At 44.1% G+C, this 26,942-nt stretch overlaps 2 protein-coding genes and 1 long non-coding RNA gene across 6 annotated transcripts; 2 read left to right on the forward strand and 1 right to left on the reverse strand.

The window, feature by feature from the left end:
* Positions 1-1,355: 1,355 nt before the first annotated feature.
* Positions 1,356-22,808, reverse strand: LOC115126437 (uncharacterized). Of its 4 annotated transcripts, XR_010461810.1 has the most exons (4): positions 22,571-22,808; positions 20,465-20,586; positions 1,698-1,786; positions 1,356-1,443 (listed from the first exon to the last, which is right to left on the reverse strand). XR_010461810.1 is itself a non-coding variant. In XM_029656051.2 (3 exons), the coding sequence occupies exons 2-3, from the start codon at positions 20,473-20,475 to the stop codon at positions 18,353-18,355; spliced, it is 1,458 nt and encodes a 485-aa protein (XP_029511911.1). In that variant the 5' UTR covers positions 20,476-20,583; positions 22,571-22,733; the 3' UTR covers positions 18,196-18,352. The 4 variants fall into 4 exon arrangements, 3 of the variants coding, with proteins under 3 accessions (XP_029511911.1, XP_029511910.1, XP_029511909.1); XM_029656051.2 differs by lacking the exons at positions 1,356-1,443; positions 1,698-1,786 and adding an exon at positions 18,196-19,799 and having other exon boundaries at positions 20,465-20,583; positions 22,571-22,733; XM_029656050.2 differs by lacking the exons at positions 1,356-1,443; positions 1,698-1,786 and adding an exon at positions 18,196-19,799 and having other exon boundaries at positions 22,571-22,733.
* On the forward strand, positions 1,418-4,214 carry LOC115126436 (uncharacterized). The gene is made up of 2 exons (XM_029656048.2): positions 1,418-1,510; positions 2,269-4,214. Exon 2 carries the CDS (start codon positions 2,276-2,278, stop codon positions 3,737-3,739), a length of 1,464 nt encoding a protein of 487 aa, XP_029511908.1. The 5' UTR covers positions 1,418-1,510; positions 2,269-2,275; the 3' UTR covers positions 3,740-4,214.
* A 1,013-nt stretch (positions 22,809-23,821) lies between the features above and the next one.
* LOC115126438 (uncharacterized) lies at positions 23,822-24,843 on the forward strand. The gene is made up of 2 exons (XR_003863153.1): positions 23,822-24,240; positions 24,425-24,843. It is a non-coding gene; the product is annotated as an uncharacterized LOC115126438 (long non-coding RNA).
* The last annotated feature ends 2,099 nt before the right edge of the window (positions 24,844-26,942 follow it).

The raw sequence follows: 26,942 nt of genomic DNA on the forward strand, positions 1-26,942 counted from the left end.
ACTCTTCTGTAAAGATCAGAGGACTTTATGATTTATTTGTCGCCCTCTCTGCGGGTTGTCTATTTTGTCAATCGATACATCTGAAGAGGATCTATGTCTTCCCTGTGTTTTGACATTAAAGGACTCTGTTTCTGTTAAACCGCTTTTGGGTCCTCACTCACCTGCATAACAGGTACTCCCTGTATGTAATTCCTTTCTTGTGTATTTTATTGTATTCCTCTTGTGTTAGTTACTATTTAATTTGGTATTATTGTATTTAAACTATGCCTCATTGGGAAAGGTTTGTATGCAAGCATTTCACTGTAAAGTCTACACCAGTTGTATTCTGCACATGTGACATATATCATTTGATTTTCTCTTCTCCCTCTGACTGTTACTTAATTGACCTAATCCCTTAATGTCACTGATTGGTCTGAGAGTGAAGACATTAGGATTCCCCAGTCTAAATCAGTTGCTATATTATACTGTGGTTCTTAATGGTATAATTCCTCACCCCTCTGGGCTGTCCAAATGGTGGACTGGCTGGTGGGTCATGGCTGATTCATTTTTCAAACCATAGTGCGAAAGGTTTGGAAACCACTGTAGGTCTACTTCAGTGACTGACTACTGATATGAGATTTGTCAGAAAATCACCATTGTCCAGCTCCAGCATAATCCCAGTCATCTTTTCACCCTCACGCTCAGTTTCCTGGAGCATATCTTAAAGGGATACTTTAAGATTTTGGCAATGAGGATGTCGGGGATCGTTCCTTGTTCCTTGTCAAGCATTTGCCTATTGGTGAAATCAGCAGTCAGACAATATATTCTTTAAGTAAATCAATCAAACCTTTATTTAATGCAATTGCAGACAGAAGTTGACAACAGGAACATAGCACACATGTTTCAGAGTAAGTTCTGCAACCCACCTAAGGGCACAGCTGATTTTATACATGTGATCACTCCCTGGTGGTGTGATCACCTAGTCAATATATGTGTGTATCAACAAGCTGATATATTATAAAGCAACCTAGTACAGTAGCTTCTCTGAATGTATTAGACTGGGACAATTCTAACTCAAACACGGCCCTCGTAAAAGCAAGCCACGCAAATCAGTCAGTAAGAGTCCATGTTGAATGAGTGAATGCAAGACAAACCAAAACCAAAACCAAAAGACCAATTGGCTTACAATAGAGTGATAAGTGGAATCACCAATAATAATTATGTTACAATGCAATGTTCTATAGGAACTCTGACAGATCCCGCCCATTATATTTTCTGCGTCCTGAAAGTGAAAGTACTCTAGCGATAAGTTTCATTTCTGATGAAACGAGTGACCCAGTGACTTCGTAGATCAGCCTTTGTAAAACTCAGTTTTTCTGACCCTTGTCTTGTATCTGCCCTGTGTACTGGTTATGTGTATGTAGGCTACAGGAAGCACCTTTTACTTAGTTTCAATCCTGGGATCTGTTGACAGAAAAGAGAGAAACAAACACAGTCAAGACTAGATTCTGGTGGTGGGCTGCACAATAAGGTGAGTGAGATGTTTTATTGGAACTCGTTTTATTTTGATGTGAGGATTTATTACATCATATTACAGTATTGATCGTGTTTATGTAACCGATGTGAAATGGCTAGCTAGTTAGCGGTGGTGCGTACTAATAGCGTTTCAATCGGTGACGTCACTCGCTCTGAAGCCTTAAAGTAGTGGCTCCACTTACTTTGCAATGGGCGCGGCTTTTGTGGCGCGATGGGTGACGATGCTTCTTGGGTGACTGTTGTGTGTGTGCAGAGGGTCTCTGGTTCGGGGCTAGGGACATAAGTAAAACTGTTACATTTACAAGTTTCCAAATGTTATTTTGGAAAACCTCATCGTACATATTGGGACATATTGTTCTGATATAGTTACAGTTCACTCCAAAATAAAAGTTTGTCTGATATCTTCTGGCATTTTTAGTGCTAACATTTTCAGATCTACCTTTTTTTGGGGAATCCTAAAACGTTAAACCTATTGCCAACCACAAGAAATAAGCTACTGATACAGACTATACATACAGTGTAATGTGAGGACTTATTAACTCATATTATATTATTGGGACAAAGGTCCGATATAGTGACAGTTAACTTCAAAATGAAAGTTTGTCAGATATTTTCTGATGTTTTGGGGGGAGCTCCTAAAACCTTTAATGTTTTCCCGAGCACTAGAAATAAGTTACAGATGTATTTATTCATTTGTTTATTAATTTATTTAATAAATGTGTAAATGTTGACACAATATTTGTTTTGTCATAGGTCGACCATGGTTGGAAGGGGCATCCTGGGTTGTTTCATCTTGTGTCTGTCTCTGACCTCAGTATGCGCTGTCAGAGGAACCCTTAGTTCAATAAAGGACCTCAGGGGAATAGAGTTTGGTCACACCTTTCCTCGACACGGCCTCATGCTGCTCCACTGGCTAGCCAACAACATTCGCATTGACAACAACGGCAACATGAGACTCAATTTCAACCCAACCAGGGGAGACTATGGCTTTCATTTCTATGGAAACAGACCACCTTCATTACCTTTTCTGCTTCCTGAAAGCGGAAGTTACTACTCACTAGGGAATATGAACAGTAATGGCTCAAGGGCACTTCCTGATTATGTAGCTCAAAGATTCTACAGCTCAAGTGGACCTGAGAACAACAGGGACAGGGTCATACTCAGAGTTAGGGAGGATGGGTCCAATCAGTTCATAGTAGACGAGGTCTATGTCACACAGCACTATCAACAAAATGAAAACAGAGGAAGTGGCTATGATCCAGACAATACATACCGTGTCAATGTCAGCCTCCTTAGACAAATCCAACGTCTCGCAACCATTGGCCAAAATGACATTCCAAGTATATATAATGTAGAGATCAACCACAACAGTTTGCAAGACCTGGAAAACATTTGGGGACATACACCTGGTATGGCACTTCTTCTGGCTATTGTATTGTCCTTAACACTTCCCAAACTCAAAGGCCGTTGTGCACGGGCAGTTGAAACCCAAAGTGTCATGGAGGATAAGGATAATACATTGATTAAGCTTGAGGTGAAAACCACAGATAGAGGAAAAGCCAGGATCATCTGGAGTGGGATCCCCAAGAGGCTATTAGACCAGCGTGTAATGGTGGTTCTTCATAGGAACAATAACAGTGACAGTAAGAGCGAGCTGGACAGATCGTCAGTCGGGGGCAAAGCCTCTGGAAGCTATAACACCTCAGTAGCCCTTAACCCTGGTCTCCAGGTCCGGCTCCATAAGGAGGTAAAAAAATTGTGGAATTACTTGTGGTTTGGGTCCACTATCGGAGAGGAGATCTGGAGAGGTTCTGAGTTTCACGATGCCAACCGAGAGATTCCTGTTGATATTAACGGACATGAAGCCAGTCTGCAGCTCTTCGTAAAGGATGGAAAGGCCTGCGCTCGTCTGTATGTAAAGAAATCCTTCACTGCCTGGAAGAAAACGTTTCATAACTCCTGGGTTGGGTTCTACTCTTCTCATAACAAATCCACGCTCAACTATAATACCTGGCAATGGGCAGTGTCTTTTTCTAAGGAAATACGATCAGATTTGGAGGATGTACCTGAGCATGATGTCTATGTGTATTACTCCAGTATGGTCATGTCTCCTGGGGTCCAGGCCAGATTCATGCTGCAGAGAAGATCCAGTGAAGTAGCCTGTACTCTGCCCTGGGAGAGAGTTGAGCTCAGCGCGACCAGACCATGTCACAGAGAGCTTTAGAGATGAGCTGTTATTACTGTTTTCACTGTTATTACTGTTTTTTACTGTTATTGAGTTATTTAGGTTACTTATCCACTCCAAATACATTTGTTACACTTTCCAGTAACTCATAATACTCTTGACAGAATATTGATGAGGTAAAGTGTATTTTGAATGAGTTATGATAGGATTTAGCTTTGGCCGGGCCATCCAATCCCAGCCCACTACACCGTCCTTCCTCCCTTCACACCTGGAGTATGTGTTGTTCTACTGAGAACAGAAGTCCTTCCTCCCTCTCTTTTCTCCCTTCACACCTGGAGTATGTGTTGTTCTACTGAGAACAGAAGTCCTTCCTCCCTCTCCTTTCTCCCTTCACACCTGGAGTATGTGTTGTTCTACTGAGAACAGAAGTCCTTCCTCCCTCTCTTTTCTCCCTTCACACCTGGAGTATGTGTTGTTCTACTGAGAACAGAAGTCCTTCCTCCCTCTCCTTTCTCCCTTCCTGGAGTATGTGTTGTTCTACTGAGAACAGAAGTCCTTCCTCCCTCTCTTTTCTCCCTTCACACCTGGAGTATGTGTTGTTCTACTGAGAACAGAAGTCCTTCCTCCCTCTCTTTTCTCCCTTCACACCTCTCTGAGAACAGAAGTCCTTCCTCCCTCTCTTTTCTCCCTTCACACCTGGAGTATGTGTTGTTCTACTGAGAACAGAAGTCCTTCCTCCCTCTCTTTTCTCCCTTCACACCTCTACTTTTCTCCCTTCACACCTGGAGTATGTGTTGTTCTACTGAGAACAGAAGTCCTTCCTCCCTCTCTTTTCTCCCTTCACACCTGGAGTATGTGTTGTTCTACTGAGAACAGAAGTCCTTCCTCCCTCTCTTTTCTCCCTTCACACCTGGAGTATGTGTTGTTCTACTGAGAACAGAAGTCCTTCCTCCCTCTCTTTTCTCCCTTCACACCTGGGTATGACTGAGTATGTGTTCTTTTTCCCTTACTGAGAACAGAAGTCCTTCCTCCCTCCTTTTCTCCCTTCACACCTGGAGTATGTGTTGTTCTACTGAGAACAGAAGTCCTTCCTCCCTCTCTTTTCTCCCTTCACACCTGGAGTATGTGTTGTTCTACTGAGAACAGAAGTCCTTCCTCCAATATGATCGGACTCTTAATTACGTTATTTAGCTGACATGTCCCATGTCCATGCTACATGATTCAGACCCCATGACGCTGAAATGTCAGTGTGAGTTTATTTCCCTCCCCCACCTCCCTTTTGAATTACCAATGTAGTGTAGTGCAGTGCAGCATGTGTGCTTGTTTCTGTGTGTGTGTAAGAGAGAGATAGAGAGAGATTACCCTGTACTTTTAATTACCCATCATAATCCATGGATCTATTAACCATGGGCCTACAGTATTAACCTCTGGTGGGTTTGGTGTGGTAATCCAGAGTTTGTGTTGATTGAACCAGTGTTTGCCTAGTGGGTAGTTTGTGTTGGGATGGTCACAGGTAGATCTGTAACTGTCACGAGTGGCGCTCGGCGGTCGTCATCACCGGCCTATTAGCTGCCACTGATTGTCTTTCCTCCCCCTCCTTGTATGTTTATTGGTAGCACCTGTTTAGGTATGATTAGTTTGTCTTTATTAGACAGCCGGCCCGCCTGGTTGTTGTGCGGGATTATTTCAGTGTAACCTTCGGCTCTGTTGTAGAGGTACGTGTTAGTGCCTGGTCGTGTCTTTTCCGTTATACATTTTCATTCCCTGTGTTTGGGGTCGTTACTATTGTGAGTACCCTGTGGTGCGTTGGTGCAATTAAAGACGCACAGCATTGCACTCTCTGTCTCCTGCGTCTGACTCCACACCCACGACACCCGCAGCATTACAGAATCCCGCACCTAAATCAAATTGAATGGAGTCAGCAGGAGCAGCAGCCAACCCTCTCCCATCGATGGAGGAACGGGTTCTCCACCACACCACCGTTCTCCATCGGATCGGATCCGCGATGGATCAAGTAATGGAGAGAATGGACCGATGGGAGAGCAGTGGTCTCTCTCTCCACCTTCGGCACCCACGGCCCGGACTCCCCATCACTCGACTCCAGCACCCTCCGTCTGACGCTACCGAGGGCTTATGATGGAGCGGCGTCGGGTTGCCAGGGTTTCTGCTTCAGCTGGAGCTATACCTGGCCACCGTTAGACCCACTCCCTCAGGAGCGGAGAGGGTGAGTGTCCTCATCTCCTGCCTCACGGGTCGTGCTCTGGAGTGGGCGAACACAGTCTGGAATGGCCCAGACTCAGCGGGAGCACTACCCAGAGTTTTCCCTCCGCTTCCGTGCCGTGTTTGATCACCCTCTAGACGGCCGAGCGGTGGGAGAACGACTTTTTCATCTCAGGCAGGAGAGGAGGAGCGCCCAGGATTACGCGCTGGAGTTCCGGACCTTGGCAGCCGGATCTGGGTGGAACGACAGGGCCCTTATGGACCACTACAGGTGTAGTCTCCGAGAGGACGTCCGCCGGGAGTTAGCGTGTCGGGACACCACTCTGTCACTGGATCAGCTGATTGACATGTCCATTCGACTGGACAATCTGCTGGCTGCCCGCGGGCGTTCAGAGAGGGTCCTGTGCGTTCCACCACCCAGCCCCTCCGCTCCCATTCCGATGGAGTTGGGAGGGGCTGCGCCGAGGGGTACCGGAGGAGGAGGTCTTCCCTGCACCAACTGTTGTCGGAGAGGACACACGTCTGATCGGTGCTGGGGGGGTCCGTCTGGGAGTAGAGATGGCAGGCGGAACGCTTCTCGATCATCCCAGGTGAGTCTGCATCAAACTCACCCAGAACCCCCTGTTGGCCACATGTTTGTCTTAACCTTTTTTCTTCACTTTTTTCCCTCTTCCCAGCATAGGGCGCTAGTCGATTCAGGCGCAGCTGGGAACTTTATGGATCGCGGACTCGCCCTTAAATTAGGGGTTCCGCTGGTGCCGATAGATTCTCCTTTCCCCGTGCACTCCCTAGATAGCCGGCCATTAGGGTCAGGGATGGTCAGGGAGACCACGGTCCCACTGGACATGGTGACGCAGGGGAATCATAGGGAGCGTATCAGTTTTTTTATTATTGATTCGCCTGCGTTTCCAGTGGTGCTGGGGACTCCCTGGCTGGCCCGGCACAATCCTAAAATTTCGTGGAAACAGGGGTTCTCCAGGGGTGGTCAGAGGAGTGTTCTGGAAGGTGTTTGGGAGTTTCCATCGGTGCTACGTCGGTGGAGAGTCCAGACCAGGGTTCCACGGTGTGCATTCCCGAGTATGCCGATTTGGCAATCGCTTTCAGTAAAGTGAAAGCGACTAAATTACCACCTTATCGACCGGGAAGGGATTGTACGATAGATCTCCAGGTAGACGCTGCGCTTCCCAAGAGTCACGTGTACCCGCTGTCCCAGGAGGAGACGTTGGCAATGGAGACATATGTCACGGAGTCGCTGGGACAGGGGTACATTCGGCCCTCCATTTCACCCGTCTCCTCGAGTTTCTTTTTTGTGAGGAAAAAGGAGGGAGGTTTGCGTCCGTGTATTGATTATAGAGGTCTAAACGCCATCACAGTGGGGTATAGTTACCCTCTACCTCTCATCGCTACGGCGGTGGAATCATTCCACGGAGCGCAGTTCTTCACAAAACTGGATCTCAGGAGCGCGTATAGTCTGGTGCGTATTCGGAAGGGAGACGAGTGGAAAACCGCATTTAGTACCACATCAGGCCACTATGAGTACCTCGTCATGCCGTATGGGTTAAAAAAATGCTCCAGCCGTTTTTCAATCCTTTGTAGACGAGATTCTCAGGGACCTGTGCGGGCAGGGAGTGGTTGTTTATATCGATGACATTCTGATCTACTCGGCCACTTACACCGCGCATGTGTCTCTGGTGCGCAAGGTGCTTGGTAGACTGCTGGAGCATGACCTATACGTCAAGGCTGAGAAATGCGTGTTCTCTAAACGAGCCGTCTCTTTTCTGGGATATCGCATTTCCACCTCGGGGTAGTGATGGAGGGCGACCCCATTAGGGCCGTGCGTAATTGGCCGACTCCAACCACGGTAAAGGAGGTGCAGCGGTTTTTGGGTTTTGCCAACTACTACCGGAGGTTTATCCGGGGTTTTGGCCAGATAGCGGCTCCCATTACCTCACTGCTGAAGGGGGGCCCGGTGCGGTTGCAGTGGTCAGCAGAGGCGAACGGAGCGTTCAACAAGTTGAAGGCGCTGTTCACTGATGCGCCCGTGTTGGCGCATCCGGACCCCTCTCTAGCATTCATAGTGGAGGTGGACGCGTCCGAGGCTGGGGTGGGTGCCGTGCTATCGCAGCGCTCGGGTACGCCACCAAAACTCCGCCCCTGCGCTTTCTTCTCAAGGAAGCTCAGCCCAGCGGAGCGTAACTATGATGTGGGGGACCGGGAGTTGTTAGCGGTGGTTAGAGCTCTGAAGGTGTGGAGACACTGGCTTGAGGGGGCTAAGCACCCTTTTCTCATCTGGACCGACCACCAGAACCTGGAGTATATTCGGGCAGCTAGGAGACTTAACCCACGTCAGGCAAGGTGGGCCATATTCTTCACCCGGTTCCGGTTTACTTTGTCTTATAGACCGGGCTCCCAGAACGTAAAAGCTGACGCACTGTCCCGCCTTTACGACACGGAGGATGGGTCCACCGAACCTGCTCCCATCCTTCCCGCCTCAAAGCTGGTAGCACCAGTGGTATGGGAGGTGGACTCGGATATCGAGCGGGCGTTACGGGCTGAACCCGCTCCTCCTCAGTGTCCAGCGGGGCGAAGGTACGTGCCGCTTGGTGTTCGGGACAAGCTGATTCGGTGGGCTCATGTCCTACCCTCCTCGGGTCACCCTGGGGTGACGAGGACAGTGGGGAGCCTTCAGGGGAGGTATTGGTGGCCTACTTTGGCTAAGGACGTTAAGGGTTATGTCTCCTCCTGTTCAGTGTGCGCTCAGAGTAAGGCTCCTAGGCACCTTCCTAGAGGGAAGTTACAACCCCTCCCCGTTCCACAGCGGCCATGGTCACATCTGTCCATAGATTTCCTGACCGATCTTCCGCCGTCTCAGGGGAACACCACGGTTCTTGTGATTGTGGATCGGTTCTCTAAGTCCTGCCGTCTCCTCCCGTTGCCCGGTATCCCTACAGCCCTACAGACTGCGGAGGCGTTATTCACCCATGTCTTTCGGCACTACGGGTGCCGGAGGACATCGTTTCTGATCGGGCCCCCAATTCACGTCTCGGGTATGGAGAGCGTTCATGGAACGCTTGGGGGTCTCTGTCAGCCTGACCTCCGGTTATCACCCCGAGAGTAATGGGCAGGTGGAGAGAGTGAACCAGGAGGTGGGTAGGTTTCTGTGGTCGTATTGCCAGGATCGGCCAGGGGAGTGGGCACGCTACATTCCCTGGGCTGAAATGGCTCAGAACTCACTACGCCACTCCTCTACTAACGTGTCCCCTTTTCAGTGTGTGTTGGGGTACCAGCCGGTCCTGGCACCATGGCATCCGAGCCAGACCAAGGCTCCTGCGGTGGAGGAATGGGTACAGCGCTCCAAGGAGACCTGGAGGGCCGTCCAGGAATCTCTACAACAAGCGAGTGGACGGCAGAAGAGGAGTGCTGACCGCCACCGCAGTGAGGCCCCGTGTTTGTACCGGGGACAGGGTCTGGCTCTCGACCCGAAACCTACCTCTCCGCTTGCCCTGCCGGGAAGCTGGGTCCGCAGTGTGTAGGGCCCTTTAAAGTCCTGAGGAGGATAAACGAGGTGTGTTATCGATTACAACTCCCTTCCTATTATCGTATTAACCCCTCGTTTCATGTGTCTCTCCTCAGGCCGGTGGTAGCTGGTCCCCTGCAGGACAGTGAGGTGCTGGAGGTCCCTCCCCCCTCTGGACATCGAGGGGTCCCCGGCGTACACGATCCGGGCCATTCTGGACTCAAGACGCCGGGTGAGGGGCCTGCAGTACCTCGTGGACTGGGAGGGGTACGGCCCGGAGGAGAGGTGCTGGGTACCGGTGGGGGACATCTTGGATCCATCCATGTTGAGGGATTTCCATCGCCTCCATCCGGATCGCCCTGCACCTCGTCCTCCGGGCGACCTCGAGGCCGGTGTGCGCGCGCTGCGGGAGCCGCGCGTCAGGGGGGTACTGTCACGAGTGGCGCTCGGCGGTCGTCATCACCGGCCTATTAGCTGCCACTGATTGTCTTTCCTCCCCCTCCTTGTATGTTTATTGGTAGCACCTGTTTAGGTATGATTAGTTTGTCTTTATTAGACAGCCGGCCCGCCTGGTTGTTGTGCGGGATTATTTCAGTGTAACCTTCGGCTCTGTTGTAGAGGTACGTGTTAGTGCCTGGTCGTGTCTTTTCCGTTGTACATTTTCATTCCCTGTGTTTGGGGTCGTTACTATTGTGAGTACCCTGTGGTGCGTTGGTGCAATTAAAGACGCACAGCATTGCACTCTCTGTCTCCTGCGTCTGACTCCACACCCACGACACCCGCAGCATTACAGTAACAATCGCAGATAGAGAGACAGAGCTGAAAAAGGAATCAGCCATGACTAACCAGCGACCAGCCAGTCCTGGAGCTTTACATGTTGACCATACCGGACATGTTGTGTGCGCGAGGGTTGCAAAATAAATGTACACATACATATTATTCAGTCATTGCACTCACACTGCTTGTGGGCATCAGCGAGCATCTGCGTGGCCAGGTGCTAAAATAGAAATCGGTTCTATTTGTGATGCTCAACACGCTGCAAGTCCGGCCTCTCCCATCTCCTCATAGGTTTTTAGAAGCATATACCCACGTGGATGATTGAAAGATTCATTTAGGTCCACACTCCGGTAGGTTGTAGTAATGCTGTAAAGTTGGTTGCCAATCGCCATATTAAGTCAAAAATAAGAAGAAGAAGCCTGAGGAAGGAGGAGAGATGACGAGATAAAACGGTAAACCGAATTCCTATCTGTGGATTAATTGTGGGTGTAGAGGACCTCGTGCATTTCAGGTAAAATAAGAACCCAATGTTTATATCCCAGGACAAATTAGCTTTCAACAGCAAGCTAGCTAGCTAAATTGTCATAAATGTTTAATGATTTTTGACCTCTCCCCAAATTAATATAATTGGTTCAGAGTCTGTTTTGATATTTCAACCTGCGTGTCCTGATCGCTTCTGGTGTGGGTAAACAAAATCAACGTGCGTATGATGGCACACGGTCGCTCGCGTGTGTCCGGTTTGGTCAGCATGTTAGTATGATGTAGCAACTGATTTAGACAAACCAAAATAATTCACTCTCAGACGAATCAGGGGCATAAATGGGTCAGTTAAGTGCCAGTCAAAGGACAATCAGCAGATACTGTGGCTCCCAGGAACCCATGGTGCACACCTCTGGTCTAGCCACAGCTCTGTGATGTACTGCCCTCTATTGGTCATTATAAAGTATTATATTTATCACGCATAGTCAACATGGAGGACAACTCATGGCTGAGTTTCATTTCAGTAGAGTTGATCTCGTCCTTCTACGCTAAATACCTTGCCCTGAACAGTTGGTAGCTTGTTGCTTAGGAGCAGAAGAACGTTGCCATAACTTTTCCTGAAACATAACGTCTTGTCTCCCAGGGTGAAGGCAGTGGAGGGAATCAACACTGTACGCAATTTCAACAGTGTGATTTTCCTGTTTCTAGGCAACAAGTTAAACATATCTTTTTATTTATGAAACAGTTTGTTTATTAGTCATCTACTAACATTTTCATTTAGGTTATTTTACACAATGGGTTAGAATACATTTATATACTAAATACACATTTTGTTTAATATAGGTAGAATGAATAAGGTTATAATGACCGGAAAATGTGATAAGGGTAGAAATAAGAAACCCACGTTTTGGAATGAAACTCGGCCCTGAGCCCTCCTTCATGTGAGAGAAACACAGTACATTCTACGATTTAGGAGGGCATGTAACAACGGTTAATGTAATAGAGTTTCTATGTAATAAAATATAATTTGCCGGATAACCTGGTTAAATGTTGAACGGTTAACGTATTAACTTTTCCCTAAATGTAATACGTTATTACGTTACCCTACCCACTGGTTATTACGTATTCAGGCAAATACATATTTTTTTAAGAATAACAATAATAACTTCAACCAGTCTTGTAATAACATACTGTTATGGATGTTTGTGCTTTTCTAATAACCAATTCCTGAGTTCATGCAAGTGACTGACTGAATGTATACCTGTGAAGAATCCTCACTATCAGTAGAGCAATTTGGCAGTACGCCCAGAACCTTGTTTTGAGAACAAAGGGATATCTCAGATTCAAGGTCTCAGCTTGGAGAGAAGAAGCCTTGTGAGGTATTGGTCTGTCACATGCATGAACTAAACGTTAATGAGGAATTAATTATGAATTATCGAAATCATGCAACTATAACTTGTCTGTGTAAGCAGTATATAAGAGAACTAATGAGACTGCCCCAGCGGAGCTCACTTCAGACTGGTACTTTATGCATCTAAGTTTGACCTCCCCAGCTTGCTGTTAATAAACTATTTATTTATTTATTTACTTTTCTGCTCTTTTGCACACCAATGTGCAAAACAGCCTGTACATGACCATCTGATCATTTATCACTCCAGTGTTAATCTGCAAAATTGTAATTATTCGCCTACCTCCTCATGCCTTTTGCACACAATGTATATAGACTCCCTTTTTTTCTACTGTGTTATTGACTTGTTAATTGTTTACTCCATGTGTAACTCTGTGTTGTCTGTTCACACTGCTATGCTTTATCTTGGCCAGGTCGCAGTTGCAAATGAGAACTTGTTCTCAACTAGCCTACCTGGTTAAATAAAGGTGAAATAAAAAATTATTCATTTAAGATTGACTCCAGGTGTCCCATGTGTAGAATGTCCACAATAATATCAAAATCAATGTTTTTACGTATTACTTCCCTCAATTTGATACCACATACCACCAATCACACACACACACACACACACACACAAACACCTCTACACACAGTTAGCCATTGTATAACTGGAACTTTTCATTTTGATGTTACAGTATCCGACCCCTGACACAACTTACACACAACAGGCTGTGTATCATGATGAGTAACCTTGTTTGAGACCTTGTGGTGCCCAGGAGACCTGGGTTAGAATCCAGTCTGTGCCCAGACGGGTCTCTGCTAGGAGGGGAAGGTCAAATGGGGTGAAGTGTAACACGGGTTGTTTTTTTGTTTGGTGAACCACACTTTCTTGTTGAGTAACCTTGTGTGAGACTTGTGTTAGCTTCCTTAAAGAAGAAGACTACACTTTAGACCGTTTTGTGGTTGTGCCTTCCTCAAGAGCACAACGGCAGACACCAGCAACCCTCCAGTTGCAGGTTCACGTCCACCAGATTTTTTCCATCCATCCATCAGATTCAAACCAGCAACCCCCCCAGAAGTTAGCCTCCCCTCCAACCTCTAGGCTACATTACACGTGGCCCCATAGTTCAACAAGGTAACAAGAGACCCAGGGTTGAACTGACAACCTTCCAGTTACTGGCCTGTCTCTCTAGCCTCTTTAGGTTACTAAACATGCAGAACCATCTTCGTTACTCTCCACCACCCATTTCACCAACTCCACACAGGTACCTATTCAGGTCACTGCACCAAATAAATAGACTGGTTTCTAGCCTAGGTCACCTGCAGGCCACAAGATTGTGTTACCTTGCTGAGCTTAAGCGTAGGCATTAGCTCCGGGAGCTAACACAATACGTACACAAGTTTAACCACACCTGCATCACTTTTCAGGTGCCATCCCCTGCTGCCTTGGTAGGGGGATTTATAATTGGGTTCAAATAGTATTTGAAATTGATAAAATACTTCAACCATTTGTTTGAGCCTGCCTGGAGTGCCAGATTGATGGGTTTTACACTCATGGGACTATTCCATAGGTTCCATGTCACCAGGCAAGCTCAATCATCAAGTACAGCTAGTTAGAGTAATTGAAATGTACTATTTACACACAGGTCTGGTTCCAACCCCTATGCTGCCATTGTGGCCTTGAGCAAGGCATATAAACCCTAAATTACTAATGCTACCTGGGTAATGTTCTGAGGCCTACCCAGTGCTCCCAGACTGTTGTGTGAATAGTGTGTCAGGGGCTTGGATACGAGGACAGTAAAAACATGCATTTTGTACTGATAATTTAACAGCTATTCGTAGGGACATTAATTTTGAGAATTCCTTACAAAGGATTTGAAATAAATGTGTTTTGACTGTTGTAATTAATGAAACTGCAACACAGAATTGTTATGACTGTTTTCATAAAGGTGTTATGACTGGTTTCATAAAGGTGTTATGACTGTTTTCATGAAGGTGTTATGACTGTTTTCATAAAGGTGTTATGACTGTTTTCATAAAGGTGTTATGACTGTTTTCATAAAGGTGTGATGACTGGATTCATAAAGGTGTTATGACTGTTTTCATAAAGGTGTTATGACTGTTTTCATAAAGGTGTGATGACTGGATTCATAAAGGTGTTATGACTGTTTTCATGAAGGTGTTATGACTGTTTTCATAAAGGTGTTATGACTGTTTTCATAAAGGTGTTATGACTGTTTTCATAAAGGTGTTATGACTGGTTTCATAAAGGTGTTATGACTGTTTTCATAAAGGTGTGATGACTGGATTCATAAAGGTGTTATGACTGTTTTCATAAAGGTGTTATGACTGGATTCATAAAGGTGTTATGACTGTTTTCATAAAGGTGTTATGACTGGATTCATAAAGGTGTTATGACTGGATTCATAAAGGTGTTATGACTGTTTTCATAAAGGTGTTATGACTGGATTCATAAAGGTGTTATGACTGTTTTCATAAAGGTGTTATGACTGGTTTCATAAAGGTGTTATGACTGGTTTCATAAAGGTGTTATGACTGGTTTCATAAAGGTGTTATGACTGTTTTCATAAAGGTGTTATGACTGGTTTCATAAAGGTGTTATGACTGGTTTCATAAAGGTGTTATGACTGGTTTCATAAAGGTGTTATGACTGGATTCATAAAGGTGTTATGACTGGATTCATAAAGGTGTTATGACTGGATTCATAAAGGTGTTATGTATACCCCTTCATATAATGTGGTCCTGAGGGAATATGTGACATTATTTGATCACGTTACATCATGGCTGACCAGGGGCCTGTTGATGAGAACCTGAAAATCCTGACTCATTACAAATACACACCTTTATCTAATAAATACAAGGCTCATATTAGGTTCTGAAAAATGATTTAATAATTTGAAATGTTTCATTTATTTAACTGGGGTATGTCGGCTTCAAACTTTATGTGCCTTTGATAATCCTAGCAACAAAAAACCAGTCATTATTAAAACTGTTTATTGAAAATATGTTTTGTAATTGGAGTAATGTTGTCTGCTATTTGGATTGTTGATCTCCTGCATTTACTGTTGAGAAGTTACAACTACAATGTGAGAATGTGTAAAGGACGTCACGCTTAGCGAGTACCACTTCAAACCAAATCAAATCAAATTGTATTGGTCACATACACATATTTAGCAGATGTTAATGTGGGTATAGCGAAATGTGTTCCTAGCTCCAACAGTGCAGTAGTATGTAACAATTCACAACAACATATACAATTAAAATAATGGAATTAAGAAATATCTAAGTATCAAAATATATTCTGATTCAGCTGATACCGAGACCCATCTCCTCATTGTTTTCACGAGCAGGGTAACCAAGGGGCCAGGGTTTCAGTCTCGAAGAACACTTTGACTGCATCTACAGCATTGTTTCGGTATTGCAGTTTAACTGAATCACGGCTGAGAAAGACAATTCCCACTGATGGCCCCATAAAGTCAAATGAGAAAGTTCCTAATAAGACACTTTAGTCATCACTTTTGCGCACAAAACATCCATTGAATTGAATTATTACAATTGTTTGTTGACGGAGAGCTGAAGATATTAAACAGAGTTCCCAGAGCATGTTCACGGCATACTGCTGTCTGTCCAGTGAGCACTGAGCTCTAGTGCAGCTGGAGTAATCCCAGTAAGAAAGATGACAGCAACCATGAAACGGTGTATGTGAACGTAAGGGCCCTCGGAGTGTGGTGTCAGGAGTGTGGTGTCAGGAAAATAACCTCACACTCAACGTCAACAAAACTAAGGAGATGATTGTGGACTTCAGGAAACAGCAGAGGGAACCCCCCCTATCCACATCGATGGAACAGTAGTGGAGAGGGTAGCAAGTTTTAAGTTCCTTGGCATACACATCACAGACAAACTGAATTGGTCCACTCACACAGACAGCATCGTGAAGAAGGCGCAGCAGCGTGTCTTCAACCTCAGGAGGCTGAAGAAATTCGGTCAGTCACCAAAAGCACTCACAAACTTCTACAGATGCACAATCGAGAGCATCCTGGCGGGCTGTATCACCGCCTGGTACGGCAACTGCTCCGCCCACAACCGTAAGGCTCTCCAGAGGGTAGTGAGGTCTGCACAACGCATCACCGGGGGCAAACTACCTGCCCTCCAGGACACCTACACCACCCGATGTTACAGGAAGGCCATAAAGATCATCAAGGACATCAACCACCCGAGCCACTGCCTGTTCACCCCGCTATCATCCAGAAGGCGAGGTCAGTACAGGTGCATCAAAGCTGGGACCGAGAGACTGAAAAACAGCTTCTATCTCAAGGCCATCAGACTGTTAAACAGCCACCACTAACATTGAGTGGCTGCTGCCAACACACTGACACGGACACTGACTCAACTCCAGCCACTTTAATAATGGGAATTGATGGGAAATTATGTAAATATATCACTAGCCACTTTAAACAATGCTACCTTATATAATGTTACTTACCCTACATTATTCATCTCATATGCATACGTGTATACTGTACTCTATATCATCTACTGCATCTTTATGTAATACATGTATCACTAGCCACTTTAACTATGCCACTTTGTTTACATACTCACCTCATGTATATACTGTACTCGATACCATCTACTGTATCCTGCCTATGCTGCTCTGTACCATCACTCATTCATATATCCTTATGTACATATTCTTTATCCCCTTACACTGTGTATAAGACAGTAGTTTTGGAATTGTTAGTTAGATTACTTGTTGGTTATTACTGCATTGTCGGAACTAGAAGCACAAGCATTTCGCTACACTCGCATTAACATCTGCTAACCATGTGTATGTGACAAATACAATTTGATTTGATTTGATTTAAGTAGATACCTCAGTGATACTAACCCACATACTCAGTACGTAATCAAAGATTAATCAGACTAACTAGGTTTTCCCTTTTATCTGTGGATTAATTGTTGGAGTATAGAAACACAATTTTGTATGACTCTGGGTCAAAAATATCTAAATGAAACTCAGCCCTGATGTGAGATAAATATAGTACTTTGTAACGTCCAGTAGAGGGCAGTATATCACACAGATATGGTTGGACCAGAGGTATGCAACATGGGTTCCTGGGACCTACAATCTCTGCTGATTTTTCTCTTCTCCCTTTGACTGGCACTAAATGTACCCGATCCTTTAATACCAATGATTGGTCTGAGTGAAGTCATCAGGATTCCCTGGTCTAAATCAGTTGCTACATCACACTGTGGTTCATGGTGATGGAGTTCCCCACCGCTCTGGGCTGACCTTACATTATGTGTTTCACTTTCCTAAATGGTGGTTCAGGACTGGCTGGTGGGTAATGGCTGACTCCGCTTGCAAACAATAGTGTGAATAGGTATGGAAACCACTATAAACCGACTACTGATATGAGATTTGTCCAAAATCACCATTGTCCAGCTCCATCATAATCCCAGTCTATCTTTTCACACTCATCTTCCAAGAACATATCATTGAAGGGCTCAAGAGTGGATCCTGGGATGATTAAAACCACCATCTTGTTTGTTTTTCTTAGGTTTTTATTGTATATTTTCTCTGAATTTATCATCGTTTTTTTGTGATTCCATTTTTATAGAATTTTCACAAAACACAAAAATGAACACCAACAAACAGAACCAACAAACAGAACCAACAAAAGCAGGTAGCATGGTGGTTTTAGAGCATTGGGCCAGCAACCCAGTAAGGTTACTGGTTCAATTCCTCAGGCCGCCAAGGTGGAAAAATCTGCCGTTCTGCCCTTGAGCATGGCAATTAACCCCCAACAACTGCTCCCCGGGCACCGATGACGTGGATTCAGAGCGATTGGGTAAAATGAGGAATATGCATTTTAGTTGAATGCATTCAGTTGTACAACTGACTAGGTATCCACTCTTTCCCTACAAAGGTCTCCCGCCCATGATACATCAAACAGAAAAAAAGAGAAAAAGACTCTTTATTGTACTGAATGATTTGTCATGAGGACAGGTCAAGTCTCCCTCCCACACCAACAACCTGTAGTCATCCCCTCAAAATAGCAAAAAAAGAGGAACAGAAGGGATACCAGGTAGCTTTTTGGAACAGATTCTCTTTTACACTTCACACAGATGAACAATTAAAATACATCTAAATGAAAAACAGGGTATAGAAATGTTGAACAAAAGCAGTTACACAAGCAGTTAAAAATGAGAATATCAACGTCATATATCATGTTATCAGGTGAGCTCACCACTGGACAAGTCTCTCCCAGGGTGGAGTGCGTGCCTCTTCACCCCCATATTTCTCCAGCATGAATCTGACCTGGACCCCAGAAGACATGGTCATACTAGACTCATACACATAGACATCATGCTCAGGTACATCCTCCAAATCTGATCGTATTTCCTTAGAAAAAGACACTGCCCATTGCCAGGTATTATAGTTGAGCATGGATTTGTTATGAGAAGAGTAGAACCCAACCCAGGAGTTATGAAACGTTTTCTTCCAGGCAGTGAAGGATTTCTTTACATACAGACGAGCGCAGGCCTTTCCATCCTTTACGAAGAGCTGCAGACTGGCGTCATAGCCGATAATATCAACAGGAATCTCTCGGTTGGCATTGTGAAACTCAGAACCTCTCCAGATCTCCTCTCCGATAGTGGACCCAAACCCCAAGTAATTCCACCAATTGTTTACCTCCTTACGGAGCCGGACCTGGAGACCAGGGTTAAGGGGTACTGAGGTGTTATAGCTCCCAGAGGATTTGCCCCCGACTGATGATCTGTCTAGCTCGCTCTTACTGTCACTGTTATTGTTCATATGAAGAACCACCATTAAACCCTGGTCTAATAGCCTCTTGGGGATCCCACTCCAGATGATCATGGCTTTTCCTCTATCTGTGGTTTTCACCTCAAGCTTAATCACTGCATTACCTTCATGCTTCAAGGTACTTTGTGATGTTACACGACATGATTGCGCCCTAAATGTAAAGGACAATACAATAGCCAGAAGAAGTGCCAGACCAGGTGTGTGTCCCCAGATGTTTTCCAGTTCTTGCAGACTGTTGTGGTTGATCTCTACATTATATATACGTGGAATGTCATTTCGGTCAATGGTTGCGAGACGTTGGATTTGTGTTAAGAGGTTGAAACTGACAAGGTATGTATTGTCTGGATCATAGCCAGTCCCTGTGTTTCCATTTGGTGGATAGTGCTGTGTGACATAGACCTCATCTACTATGAACTGATTGGACTCTTCCTCCCTAACTCTGAGTATGACCCTGTCCCTATTGTTCTCATGTCCCCTTGAGTTGTAGAATCTTCGAGTTACATAATCAGGAAGTGCCAAAGCACCGTTGTTGTTATTGTGAACAAGGTTCCCTAGTGAGTAGTAACTTTCACGTTGATGGGGCAGAATAGGTAATGGACGGGGATCATCTGCATTTCTATAGAAATGAAAGCCATAGTCTCTCCTGGCTGGGTTGAAATTGAGTCTCATGTTGCCATTGTTGTCATTGTAAATGTTGTTGGCTAGCCAGTGGAGCAGCATGAGGCCGTGTCGAGGAGAGGTGTGACCAAACTCTATTCCCTTGAGGTCCTTTATTGAACTAAGGGTTCCTCTGACAGCGCATACTGAGGTCAGAGACAGACACAAGATGAAACAACCCAGGATGCCCCTTCCAACCATGGTCGACCTAAGACAAAACAACGGTTGTGTCAACGTTTGGAATGATACCTGTAACTTATTTCTAGTGGTTGGTAATACATTACAGTTCCAATGCAGATATTTTCTATCAATATCAAATCATTTCTGGGTAACAATGAAGTTCCTTACTATAGTAGATTTCCATTAAAGTGGACAAAAGTAGCTTTTTAGCAAATAACAATCTCAAGCAAGAATTTTGCAGGCGCATACCTTGCGGGGGTAACGGGGGTGTCACGCCCTGGTCGAAGTATTTTGTGTTTTTCTTTATGTTTTGGTCAGGCCAGGGTGTGACATGGGTTTTTGTATGTGGTGTGTAGCTTAGTGGGATTGTAGCTTAGTTGGGTGTTCTGGGAGAGTCTATGGCTGTCTGAAGTGGTTCTCAATCAGAGGCAGGTGTTTACCGTTGTCTCTGATTGGGAACCATATTTAGGCAGCCATATTCTTTGGTTGTATTGTGGGTGATTGTCCTGAGTGTCTTGATGTCCGTGTTAGATGTTAGTTGACACATGTATAGGCGGGTTTCGTTTATTGTTTTGTAGTGTTGTTTAGATTCGTGTTACGTTTGTTTATTAAAACATGAATCGCAATCGACACGCTGCGTTTTGGTCCGACTCTCCTTCACCATTAGAAAGCCGTTACAGGGGGTATACTTACTTCATCAGCATGCACTAAGTATATTATGCTCTCGCTATCTTCCTCTCTTTGTGGTGTTTGCTGAGGAGAGGTAGCTACAGGGCTCGAAATTAAGGGCGCCCGCCGGATTGTGTCTTTGTCTGCTGGACAATGAAAGAAAGTTGAACATGAGAAATCCAATTGAACATGAGAGAAATTCTGGTTTCAATGGCATAAGGAAGTGTTGTTTATAAAATAATTCCCTCAACATTTCTATGGTCTGATCTTGGTTAGGCTACTTTGAAAAAAAGTAAGACATGCCTCATAAAATGACATAAACCTCCATGTTTTATATAACTATGTTCATGGTAAAAAAGTTTCAAACGGCCGCCGCTCGGATTGCAAGGTGGGTGATGTGTGCACCAGGCACTGTCCTTTCTTTCTGTTATGAACCTTTGATTTGACAAACATCCCTCAAGGATGTAAACCGAATTAAGCCTTTAAACGTTCATGTTAATTATCCTACATTATATCACCTAGACAACACTTTGAGATGTAGGCTAATTATTTATGTACAGGTAGCTGCCAAAATAAAGGAAGCACCAACATAAAGTTTCTTAATAGGGCACTGGGCCACCACGAACAGCCAGAATAGCTTCAATGCACCTTGGCACCATTCTTCCACAAGAAATTCCATAATTGAGTGTTTTGTTGATGGTGGTGGAAAACGCCGTCTCAGGCACCACTCCAGAATTTCCCGTAAGTGTTTAATTGGATTGAGATCTGGTGACACACACTTTAAACCCCCTTTGAGGCCCCTCTTTCAAAGTTACTGACATCTCTTCTTCTAGCCATGTAACCACAATAACGGGCAACTGGGCAATTTTATACATGACCCTAAACATGATGGGATGTTACTTGCGTATTAACTCAAGAACCACACCTGTGTGGAGGCACCTACTTTCAATGTACTTTGTGTTCTTCATTTACTCAAGTGTTTCCTTTATTTTATCAAACCGCAGCATCATATGATGCAAAATGGATCATAGGGGATGATTTCTGTATTTTGAAAGTTACACATCTTGAAAACTTGAGTGCTGACAAGAAAAATATTTGGGGACTGTGCAATTCATAATAGACTGGTACTATGTGGTCAGCTAGCTAACTATACCTATTGCCAGACAATTAATAGATGATTTTGCTAATAAAAGCAGAATCTATCATGTTAAAAAGCTAACCCAATCATTGTTAAGACCAGCCATTATTAGGCAGTGTGGTAGTAAAGCATGTTGCACATTTACATCACACAGAGATTGGAACTATCGGTTCAACTCATCTTTGCTGCCTGTAGTCAAAACAAAAGAAATGTTGTTGCCTTCATTCTGATTTCATTTGGTTGTCATGGAGTTTGAAGACGTGGCAGCGATCAACAAAGACACAAAGCAGACTGAACCATGTTGCCATCTGTCATATCCACCAGGAGAAGCTGGCTCTCATAGACGGGAAAACAATATGCCTGTATTTCTGGCAGTGACAGGCATAAACAGCTATTTGGTGCATTTAAGTTGAAGATTGCTGATGTTCATTTGTACATTTATGATTAATGGGTTTTGTTACCTGTTTTAACAAATCTTTTTCAGTTTTGTACCTATGTATTGTATATTGTTTTTTTGTGGTGTGGTTATTTTGAATTGCACTGGCCCTTTAAAAAGGGTTCAGGACCAAAAAACAGTTAATGATCTGAAAATGTTGGTTTTATAAATATCTGAAAAAAATCAACAAATTTTCATTTTGGAGTGAAATGTCACTTTAATCTGACCTACCAGGTAAAAGATTATTGGCACCCTTGATAAAGATGAGCAAAAAGACTGCATAAAATAAATATGAATACTAAGCTATATTGTATGCAAAATCTGAAATTATATTAATTTATACTAATACAATTGCTCAGAGAATGAGATTTTCTAAAACAAGTAAAGCAAAACAATGTAAAAAAAAGACAGGAGTATGGTCCCAACAAGTGTTTTAAACTATAAGGTTTTTTCTAAAATAACATTTGAAAACTTGTAAACATGATTAATACTGTATTGTAATGTGATGTAATAAGTCCTCACATCAAAAAAGTATTAATAATAATAATCATCTCACCTTCTTGTGCAGCCAAATACCATAATCTAGTCTTGACTGTGTTTGTTTCTCTCTTCTCTATCAACAGAACCCGAGAATGAAACTAACTAAAAGGTGCTTCTTATAGCCTACATACACATAACCAGTACACAGGGCAGATACAAAACAAGGGTAAGATAAACACAGTTTTACAAAGGCTGATCTGTGATGTCACTGGGTCACTCATGTTTCTATAGAAGTGAAACTTATCCCTAGAGTGAATACATTTCCCTTTCAGAACTCAGAAAATATAATGGGCGGGATCTGAGAGTTTCTATAGAAATGAAAGCCATGCTTCTGGTACTAGGGATGGACATCCCGAATCTTTTCGGTGAGCCGGATCATTTGGCTACATTCAGCTAAAAGAGACATTTGGTTCCCAAACGACTCTTCGTTCAGTCGCGCTTAAAAAAATGTACCTACGACTATGAAGCAATTGCAAATCTCTCATGTAAAGCCTAAAAAGTTGCCTGCCATGATATCAGATCCTGACACGTGTGTTCACATACATTTTAACTGACCAAATGATTAGATGGCACTGCAAAAATGTGTGGACCAGAATGAGGCTCTCTCCTCATGTAAAGAATTGCTATTATGCAGGAGACCAACCTACTGCTAAATACATGGCTATTGCATTGTTATAACTGAGACAACACATAGCAACGTATTTTCACAGTAAAGCCTGTGGGGTCCCCTACAGGATAGCTCCCGCATTACACTAACTGCCAAAACCAGCGCACACACATAATCTCCTCTCTAGTCGAACATTGTGTGACCAAGAACAGACAGGCCCGAAGAGGATTCTACGATGACGGACAGACAACTGAGCCAATGGCGGAAGACTACAGACTACACCCAGCTGAACCAATCCGGAGATCCGATCTTCCGGAGTCAACCTACTTTCTGTGCCGTATATTAGGGCTGTACTGATTGTTGGCAGTCTCTTTGCCTGCTGTTCCATACGAACTAACAGAGGAGCCGTAATTACGCAGTACTAGATATCTTCACACTGAATAAACTGTTACTTGTCATACAATTTACCACTTTGTCTGAATCGATCCTTGACCGGCTCACCCATCTACATATCTAATTACTAACACTCACTACCCATTGTTCTTGCAGTGAAGAATTACCATCTTCAGAGAATATTTTTATCTGCAGATAGGTGTCAGGAGGTCAACAAGTAGTAGTAACAGTATCAAAATCAGCGAGCCAAATGAACGGCTCTTTCACAAGTGATTCGGTTCCGAAAAGATCCGTTCAAAAAGAGCCATTTGTTCGCGAAACGACCCATCACTATCTTGTAGCCTACAGATACATAACCAGTACAATTGGATTTGCTCAACTCCTGCGCAATTTCTTCCGTCCTTTTGAAAAAGGTACAAGTTAAAACAGGATAGGCGGCGAGGAAAGGGAACGTGGATGAAAATGCGCTTGTATGAGGGCCGTACGCTAGTGGACGGGTCCGTTGGCACGGCGTGTGCAGCGGTGGAAAAGAACAGAATTTCCCAACTTCGTGCAAATCACAAGCCGCAAACGCTGGCCAATGACCAATCATGTGGAGTGATTCCTATCATGAATATTACGCTCTGAGACTCAACGCTGGAGAGTTTCCCCAGAAAATATGGCTGACAAAAATACTAGGGGGGACAGTTGAGTATGTTAGTTAATGTAGAGAAATGATTATGCAATTTTTTTTGTCATAAAGTTAATTTACGAAAATTGCTATTTAGCAAGCTTGCTGACTGGCTCAAATTAGCCTGCTAGCTCGCTAACGTTACCTTTATGGGCATCTTGACATGAGTATGAAATTGTAATTTGTGTTTCATGTTTTAGGGTCTCCTGAGAAAACCATCAAGCCAGGCAGTCGTCTTGTGAAACAGTGGATGTAAAGAATCTAGCTAGCTAAAGCATTTACTGCAAAATTGAATGGACAATTTTGTAAGTTGGCCTTGCTGATATTTTCCATGCAATGCAGTTGAAGTAATGTAGTTAGCTAACTCTTTTCTTGCTTTTTGTGTAGTGGAGGATAACAATAAGTGTATGCCTATGGATGTGTAGCTAGCTATGTAGCCGATCTGTGTATGGAACCTAAAATGTTTGGTATAAATATTAGTTCAGAACAGTGTTTTTAATTGCTTCCACCAGTTAATCCGAAATAAATATGCACATGATTGTTAACTGTCAATAGTACAATGTCAATATTAAATAGCTAGCTATGAACCTCAGCTATCATAGCTGGTTGTAGACTTCAAGACACTCTGAAAAGCATCAAATTATTATATATTTTTTTACCTTTATTTAACTAGGCAAGTCAGTTAAGAACAAATTCTTATTTTCAATGACAGTGGGTTAACTGCCTGTTCAGGGGCAGAATGACAGATCTGTACCATGTCAGCTCAGGGGTTTGAACTTGCAACCTTCCGGTTCTGCATACTGTAGCCTATAGCGCATTTTCTATATTTGCAGGTTAGGGTTGAGTGCAGGCCTCAGCTTTTCACTTTATCACATATTGTCGGACAGTTGCGGATAGGATATTAGCAATTGTGGGCAGGTGAACAAACAGCTGACCCGGGCACCACTCGTCCCCGGTGCTCTGCTCCAGAATCAGGCTGTCTTCGGGGAGGTCCAGGGTGCCATCCCTGAGGACCAACGGCAGATTGCCGCTCTTCCTCCCAAAGCTGCCGACATCCACTAACCGGAAGAGGTAATTGGCATCCACAACCGCCAAGAGGACAATGGAAAATGTCCCCTTGTAGTTGTAGAACAGGGAGCTGGAGTTTAGGGGGGATTGCAAGACCACGAGCTTGCCATCCACTGATCCCAGACGATGAGGAAAGTTCCACCGTTCTTCAAAGCCAGTAGCTTTGGCCCTCCAGTCGTCCTTGGTTGGGACAGGCATTAATTCCCTAATGTGAACCTCTTGATGATGCACCCAACCTGCACAGTAACTGTAGGCAATGGTTTTGAAGTCATCTCCAGTTACAAGGTATCTGTAGTAATCAGGAAGATAATGTCAGACTTTTACGTCACCAGGTCATTGTGGATTACTTCAGTACCACCTTCCGGAGACACCTGAAACCCCACCTCTTTAAGGAATACCTAGGATAGGATAAAGTAATCCTTCTCACCCCCCCCCCCTTAAAAGACTTAGATGCACTACTGTTCCACTGGATGTCATAAGGTGAAAGCACCAATTTGTAAGTCGCTCTGGATAAGAGCGTCTGCTAAATGACTTAAATGTAATGTAAATGTATAATATCTTTCATAACACATGATAACATAGTGCATGTACAGCATGTGACCACAGAATCATATGATGGATTGTAAAATAGGGCAGGGTTACACCTGTGTTGTGATACTAAGCTAGGTAGCTGGGTTGGATATTGATCACTACAAGGCTGCCTACTAGACCAATTTGGTTGTCGTCTTTATTGACTTGTCACCTCACCATCATGAACCACACAGGTACTCTTTAGGGTTCTTTCATGAACTGTAGGGTGTGTTTTTTTTAGATGCACACACAAATACAGTTAAACATACTGCAACTTGTCTTATTACTTCTGTGGATAATCGTGCAGTATCCGTACTCGGTCTTCACTGAAATTCACTGGCTGGAAGTGGGAGTTACAACTAGCAGGTTAAAGATAATGTCTCTTGATTGGATAGAAAGTTAGGGGTGATTAACTGATGCACGGTCGGACATTCTAACTAACGGGACAAACTCGGGGTGCATAGAAAAATACTAAATATGAAGGTCTGGCCTTTTCTACAAGGACAGCATCACAAATTAATATATACAGTGCATTCGGAAATTATTCAGAGCCCTTGACTATTTCCACATTCTGTTACGTTACAGCCTTATTCTACATTTCTTTTTTGAATTCCTTCAATCTACACTCTACACACAATACCTCATAATGACAAAGCTAAAACAGTTGTTGAATTATTTTCAAATTAATAAAAAATTAAAAACTGATATCACATTTACGTAAGTATTCAGGCCCTTTACGCAGTACTTTGTTGAAGCACCTTTGGGAGCAATTACAGCCTTGACTCTTCTTGGGTATGACGCTACATGCTTGGGTATGACGCTACAAGCTTGGGTATGATGCTACATGCTTGGGTATGACGCTACAAGCTTGGCACACCTGTATTTGGGGACTTTCTCCCATTTTTCTCAATCTCTTGTCAGGTTGGATTGGGATGTCGCTGTACAGCTATCTAGACATGTTTGATCGGGTTCAATTCCAGGCACTGGCTGGGCCAATCAAGGACATTGAGACTTCTCCCGAAGCCACTCTTGCATTGTCTTGGCTGTGTGCTTAGGGTTGTTGTCCTGTTGGAAGGTGAA

Source organism: Oncorhynchus nerka, linkage group LG9b (genome assembly GCF_034236695.1).
Source record: "Oncorhynchus nerka isolate Pitt River linkage group LG9b, Oner_Uvic_2.0, whole genome shotgun sequence".
In the NCBI taxonomy this organism is placed as follows: domain Eukaryota; kingdom Metazoa; phylum Chordata; class Actinopteri; order Salmoniformes; family Salmonidae; genus Oncorhynchus; species Oncorhynchus nerka.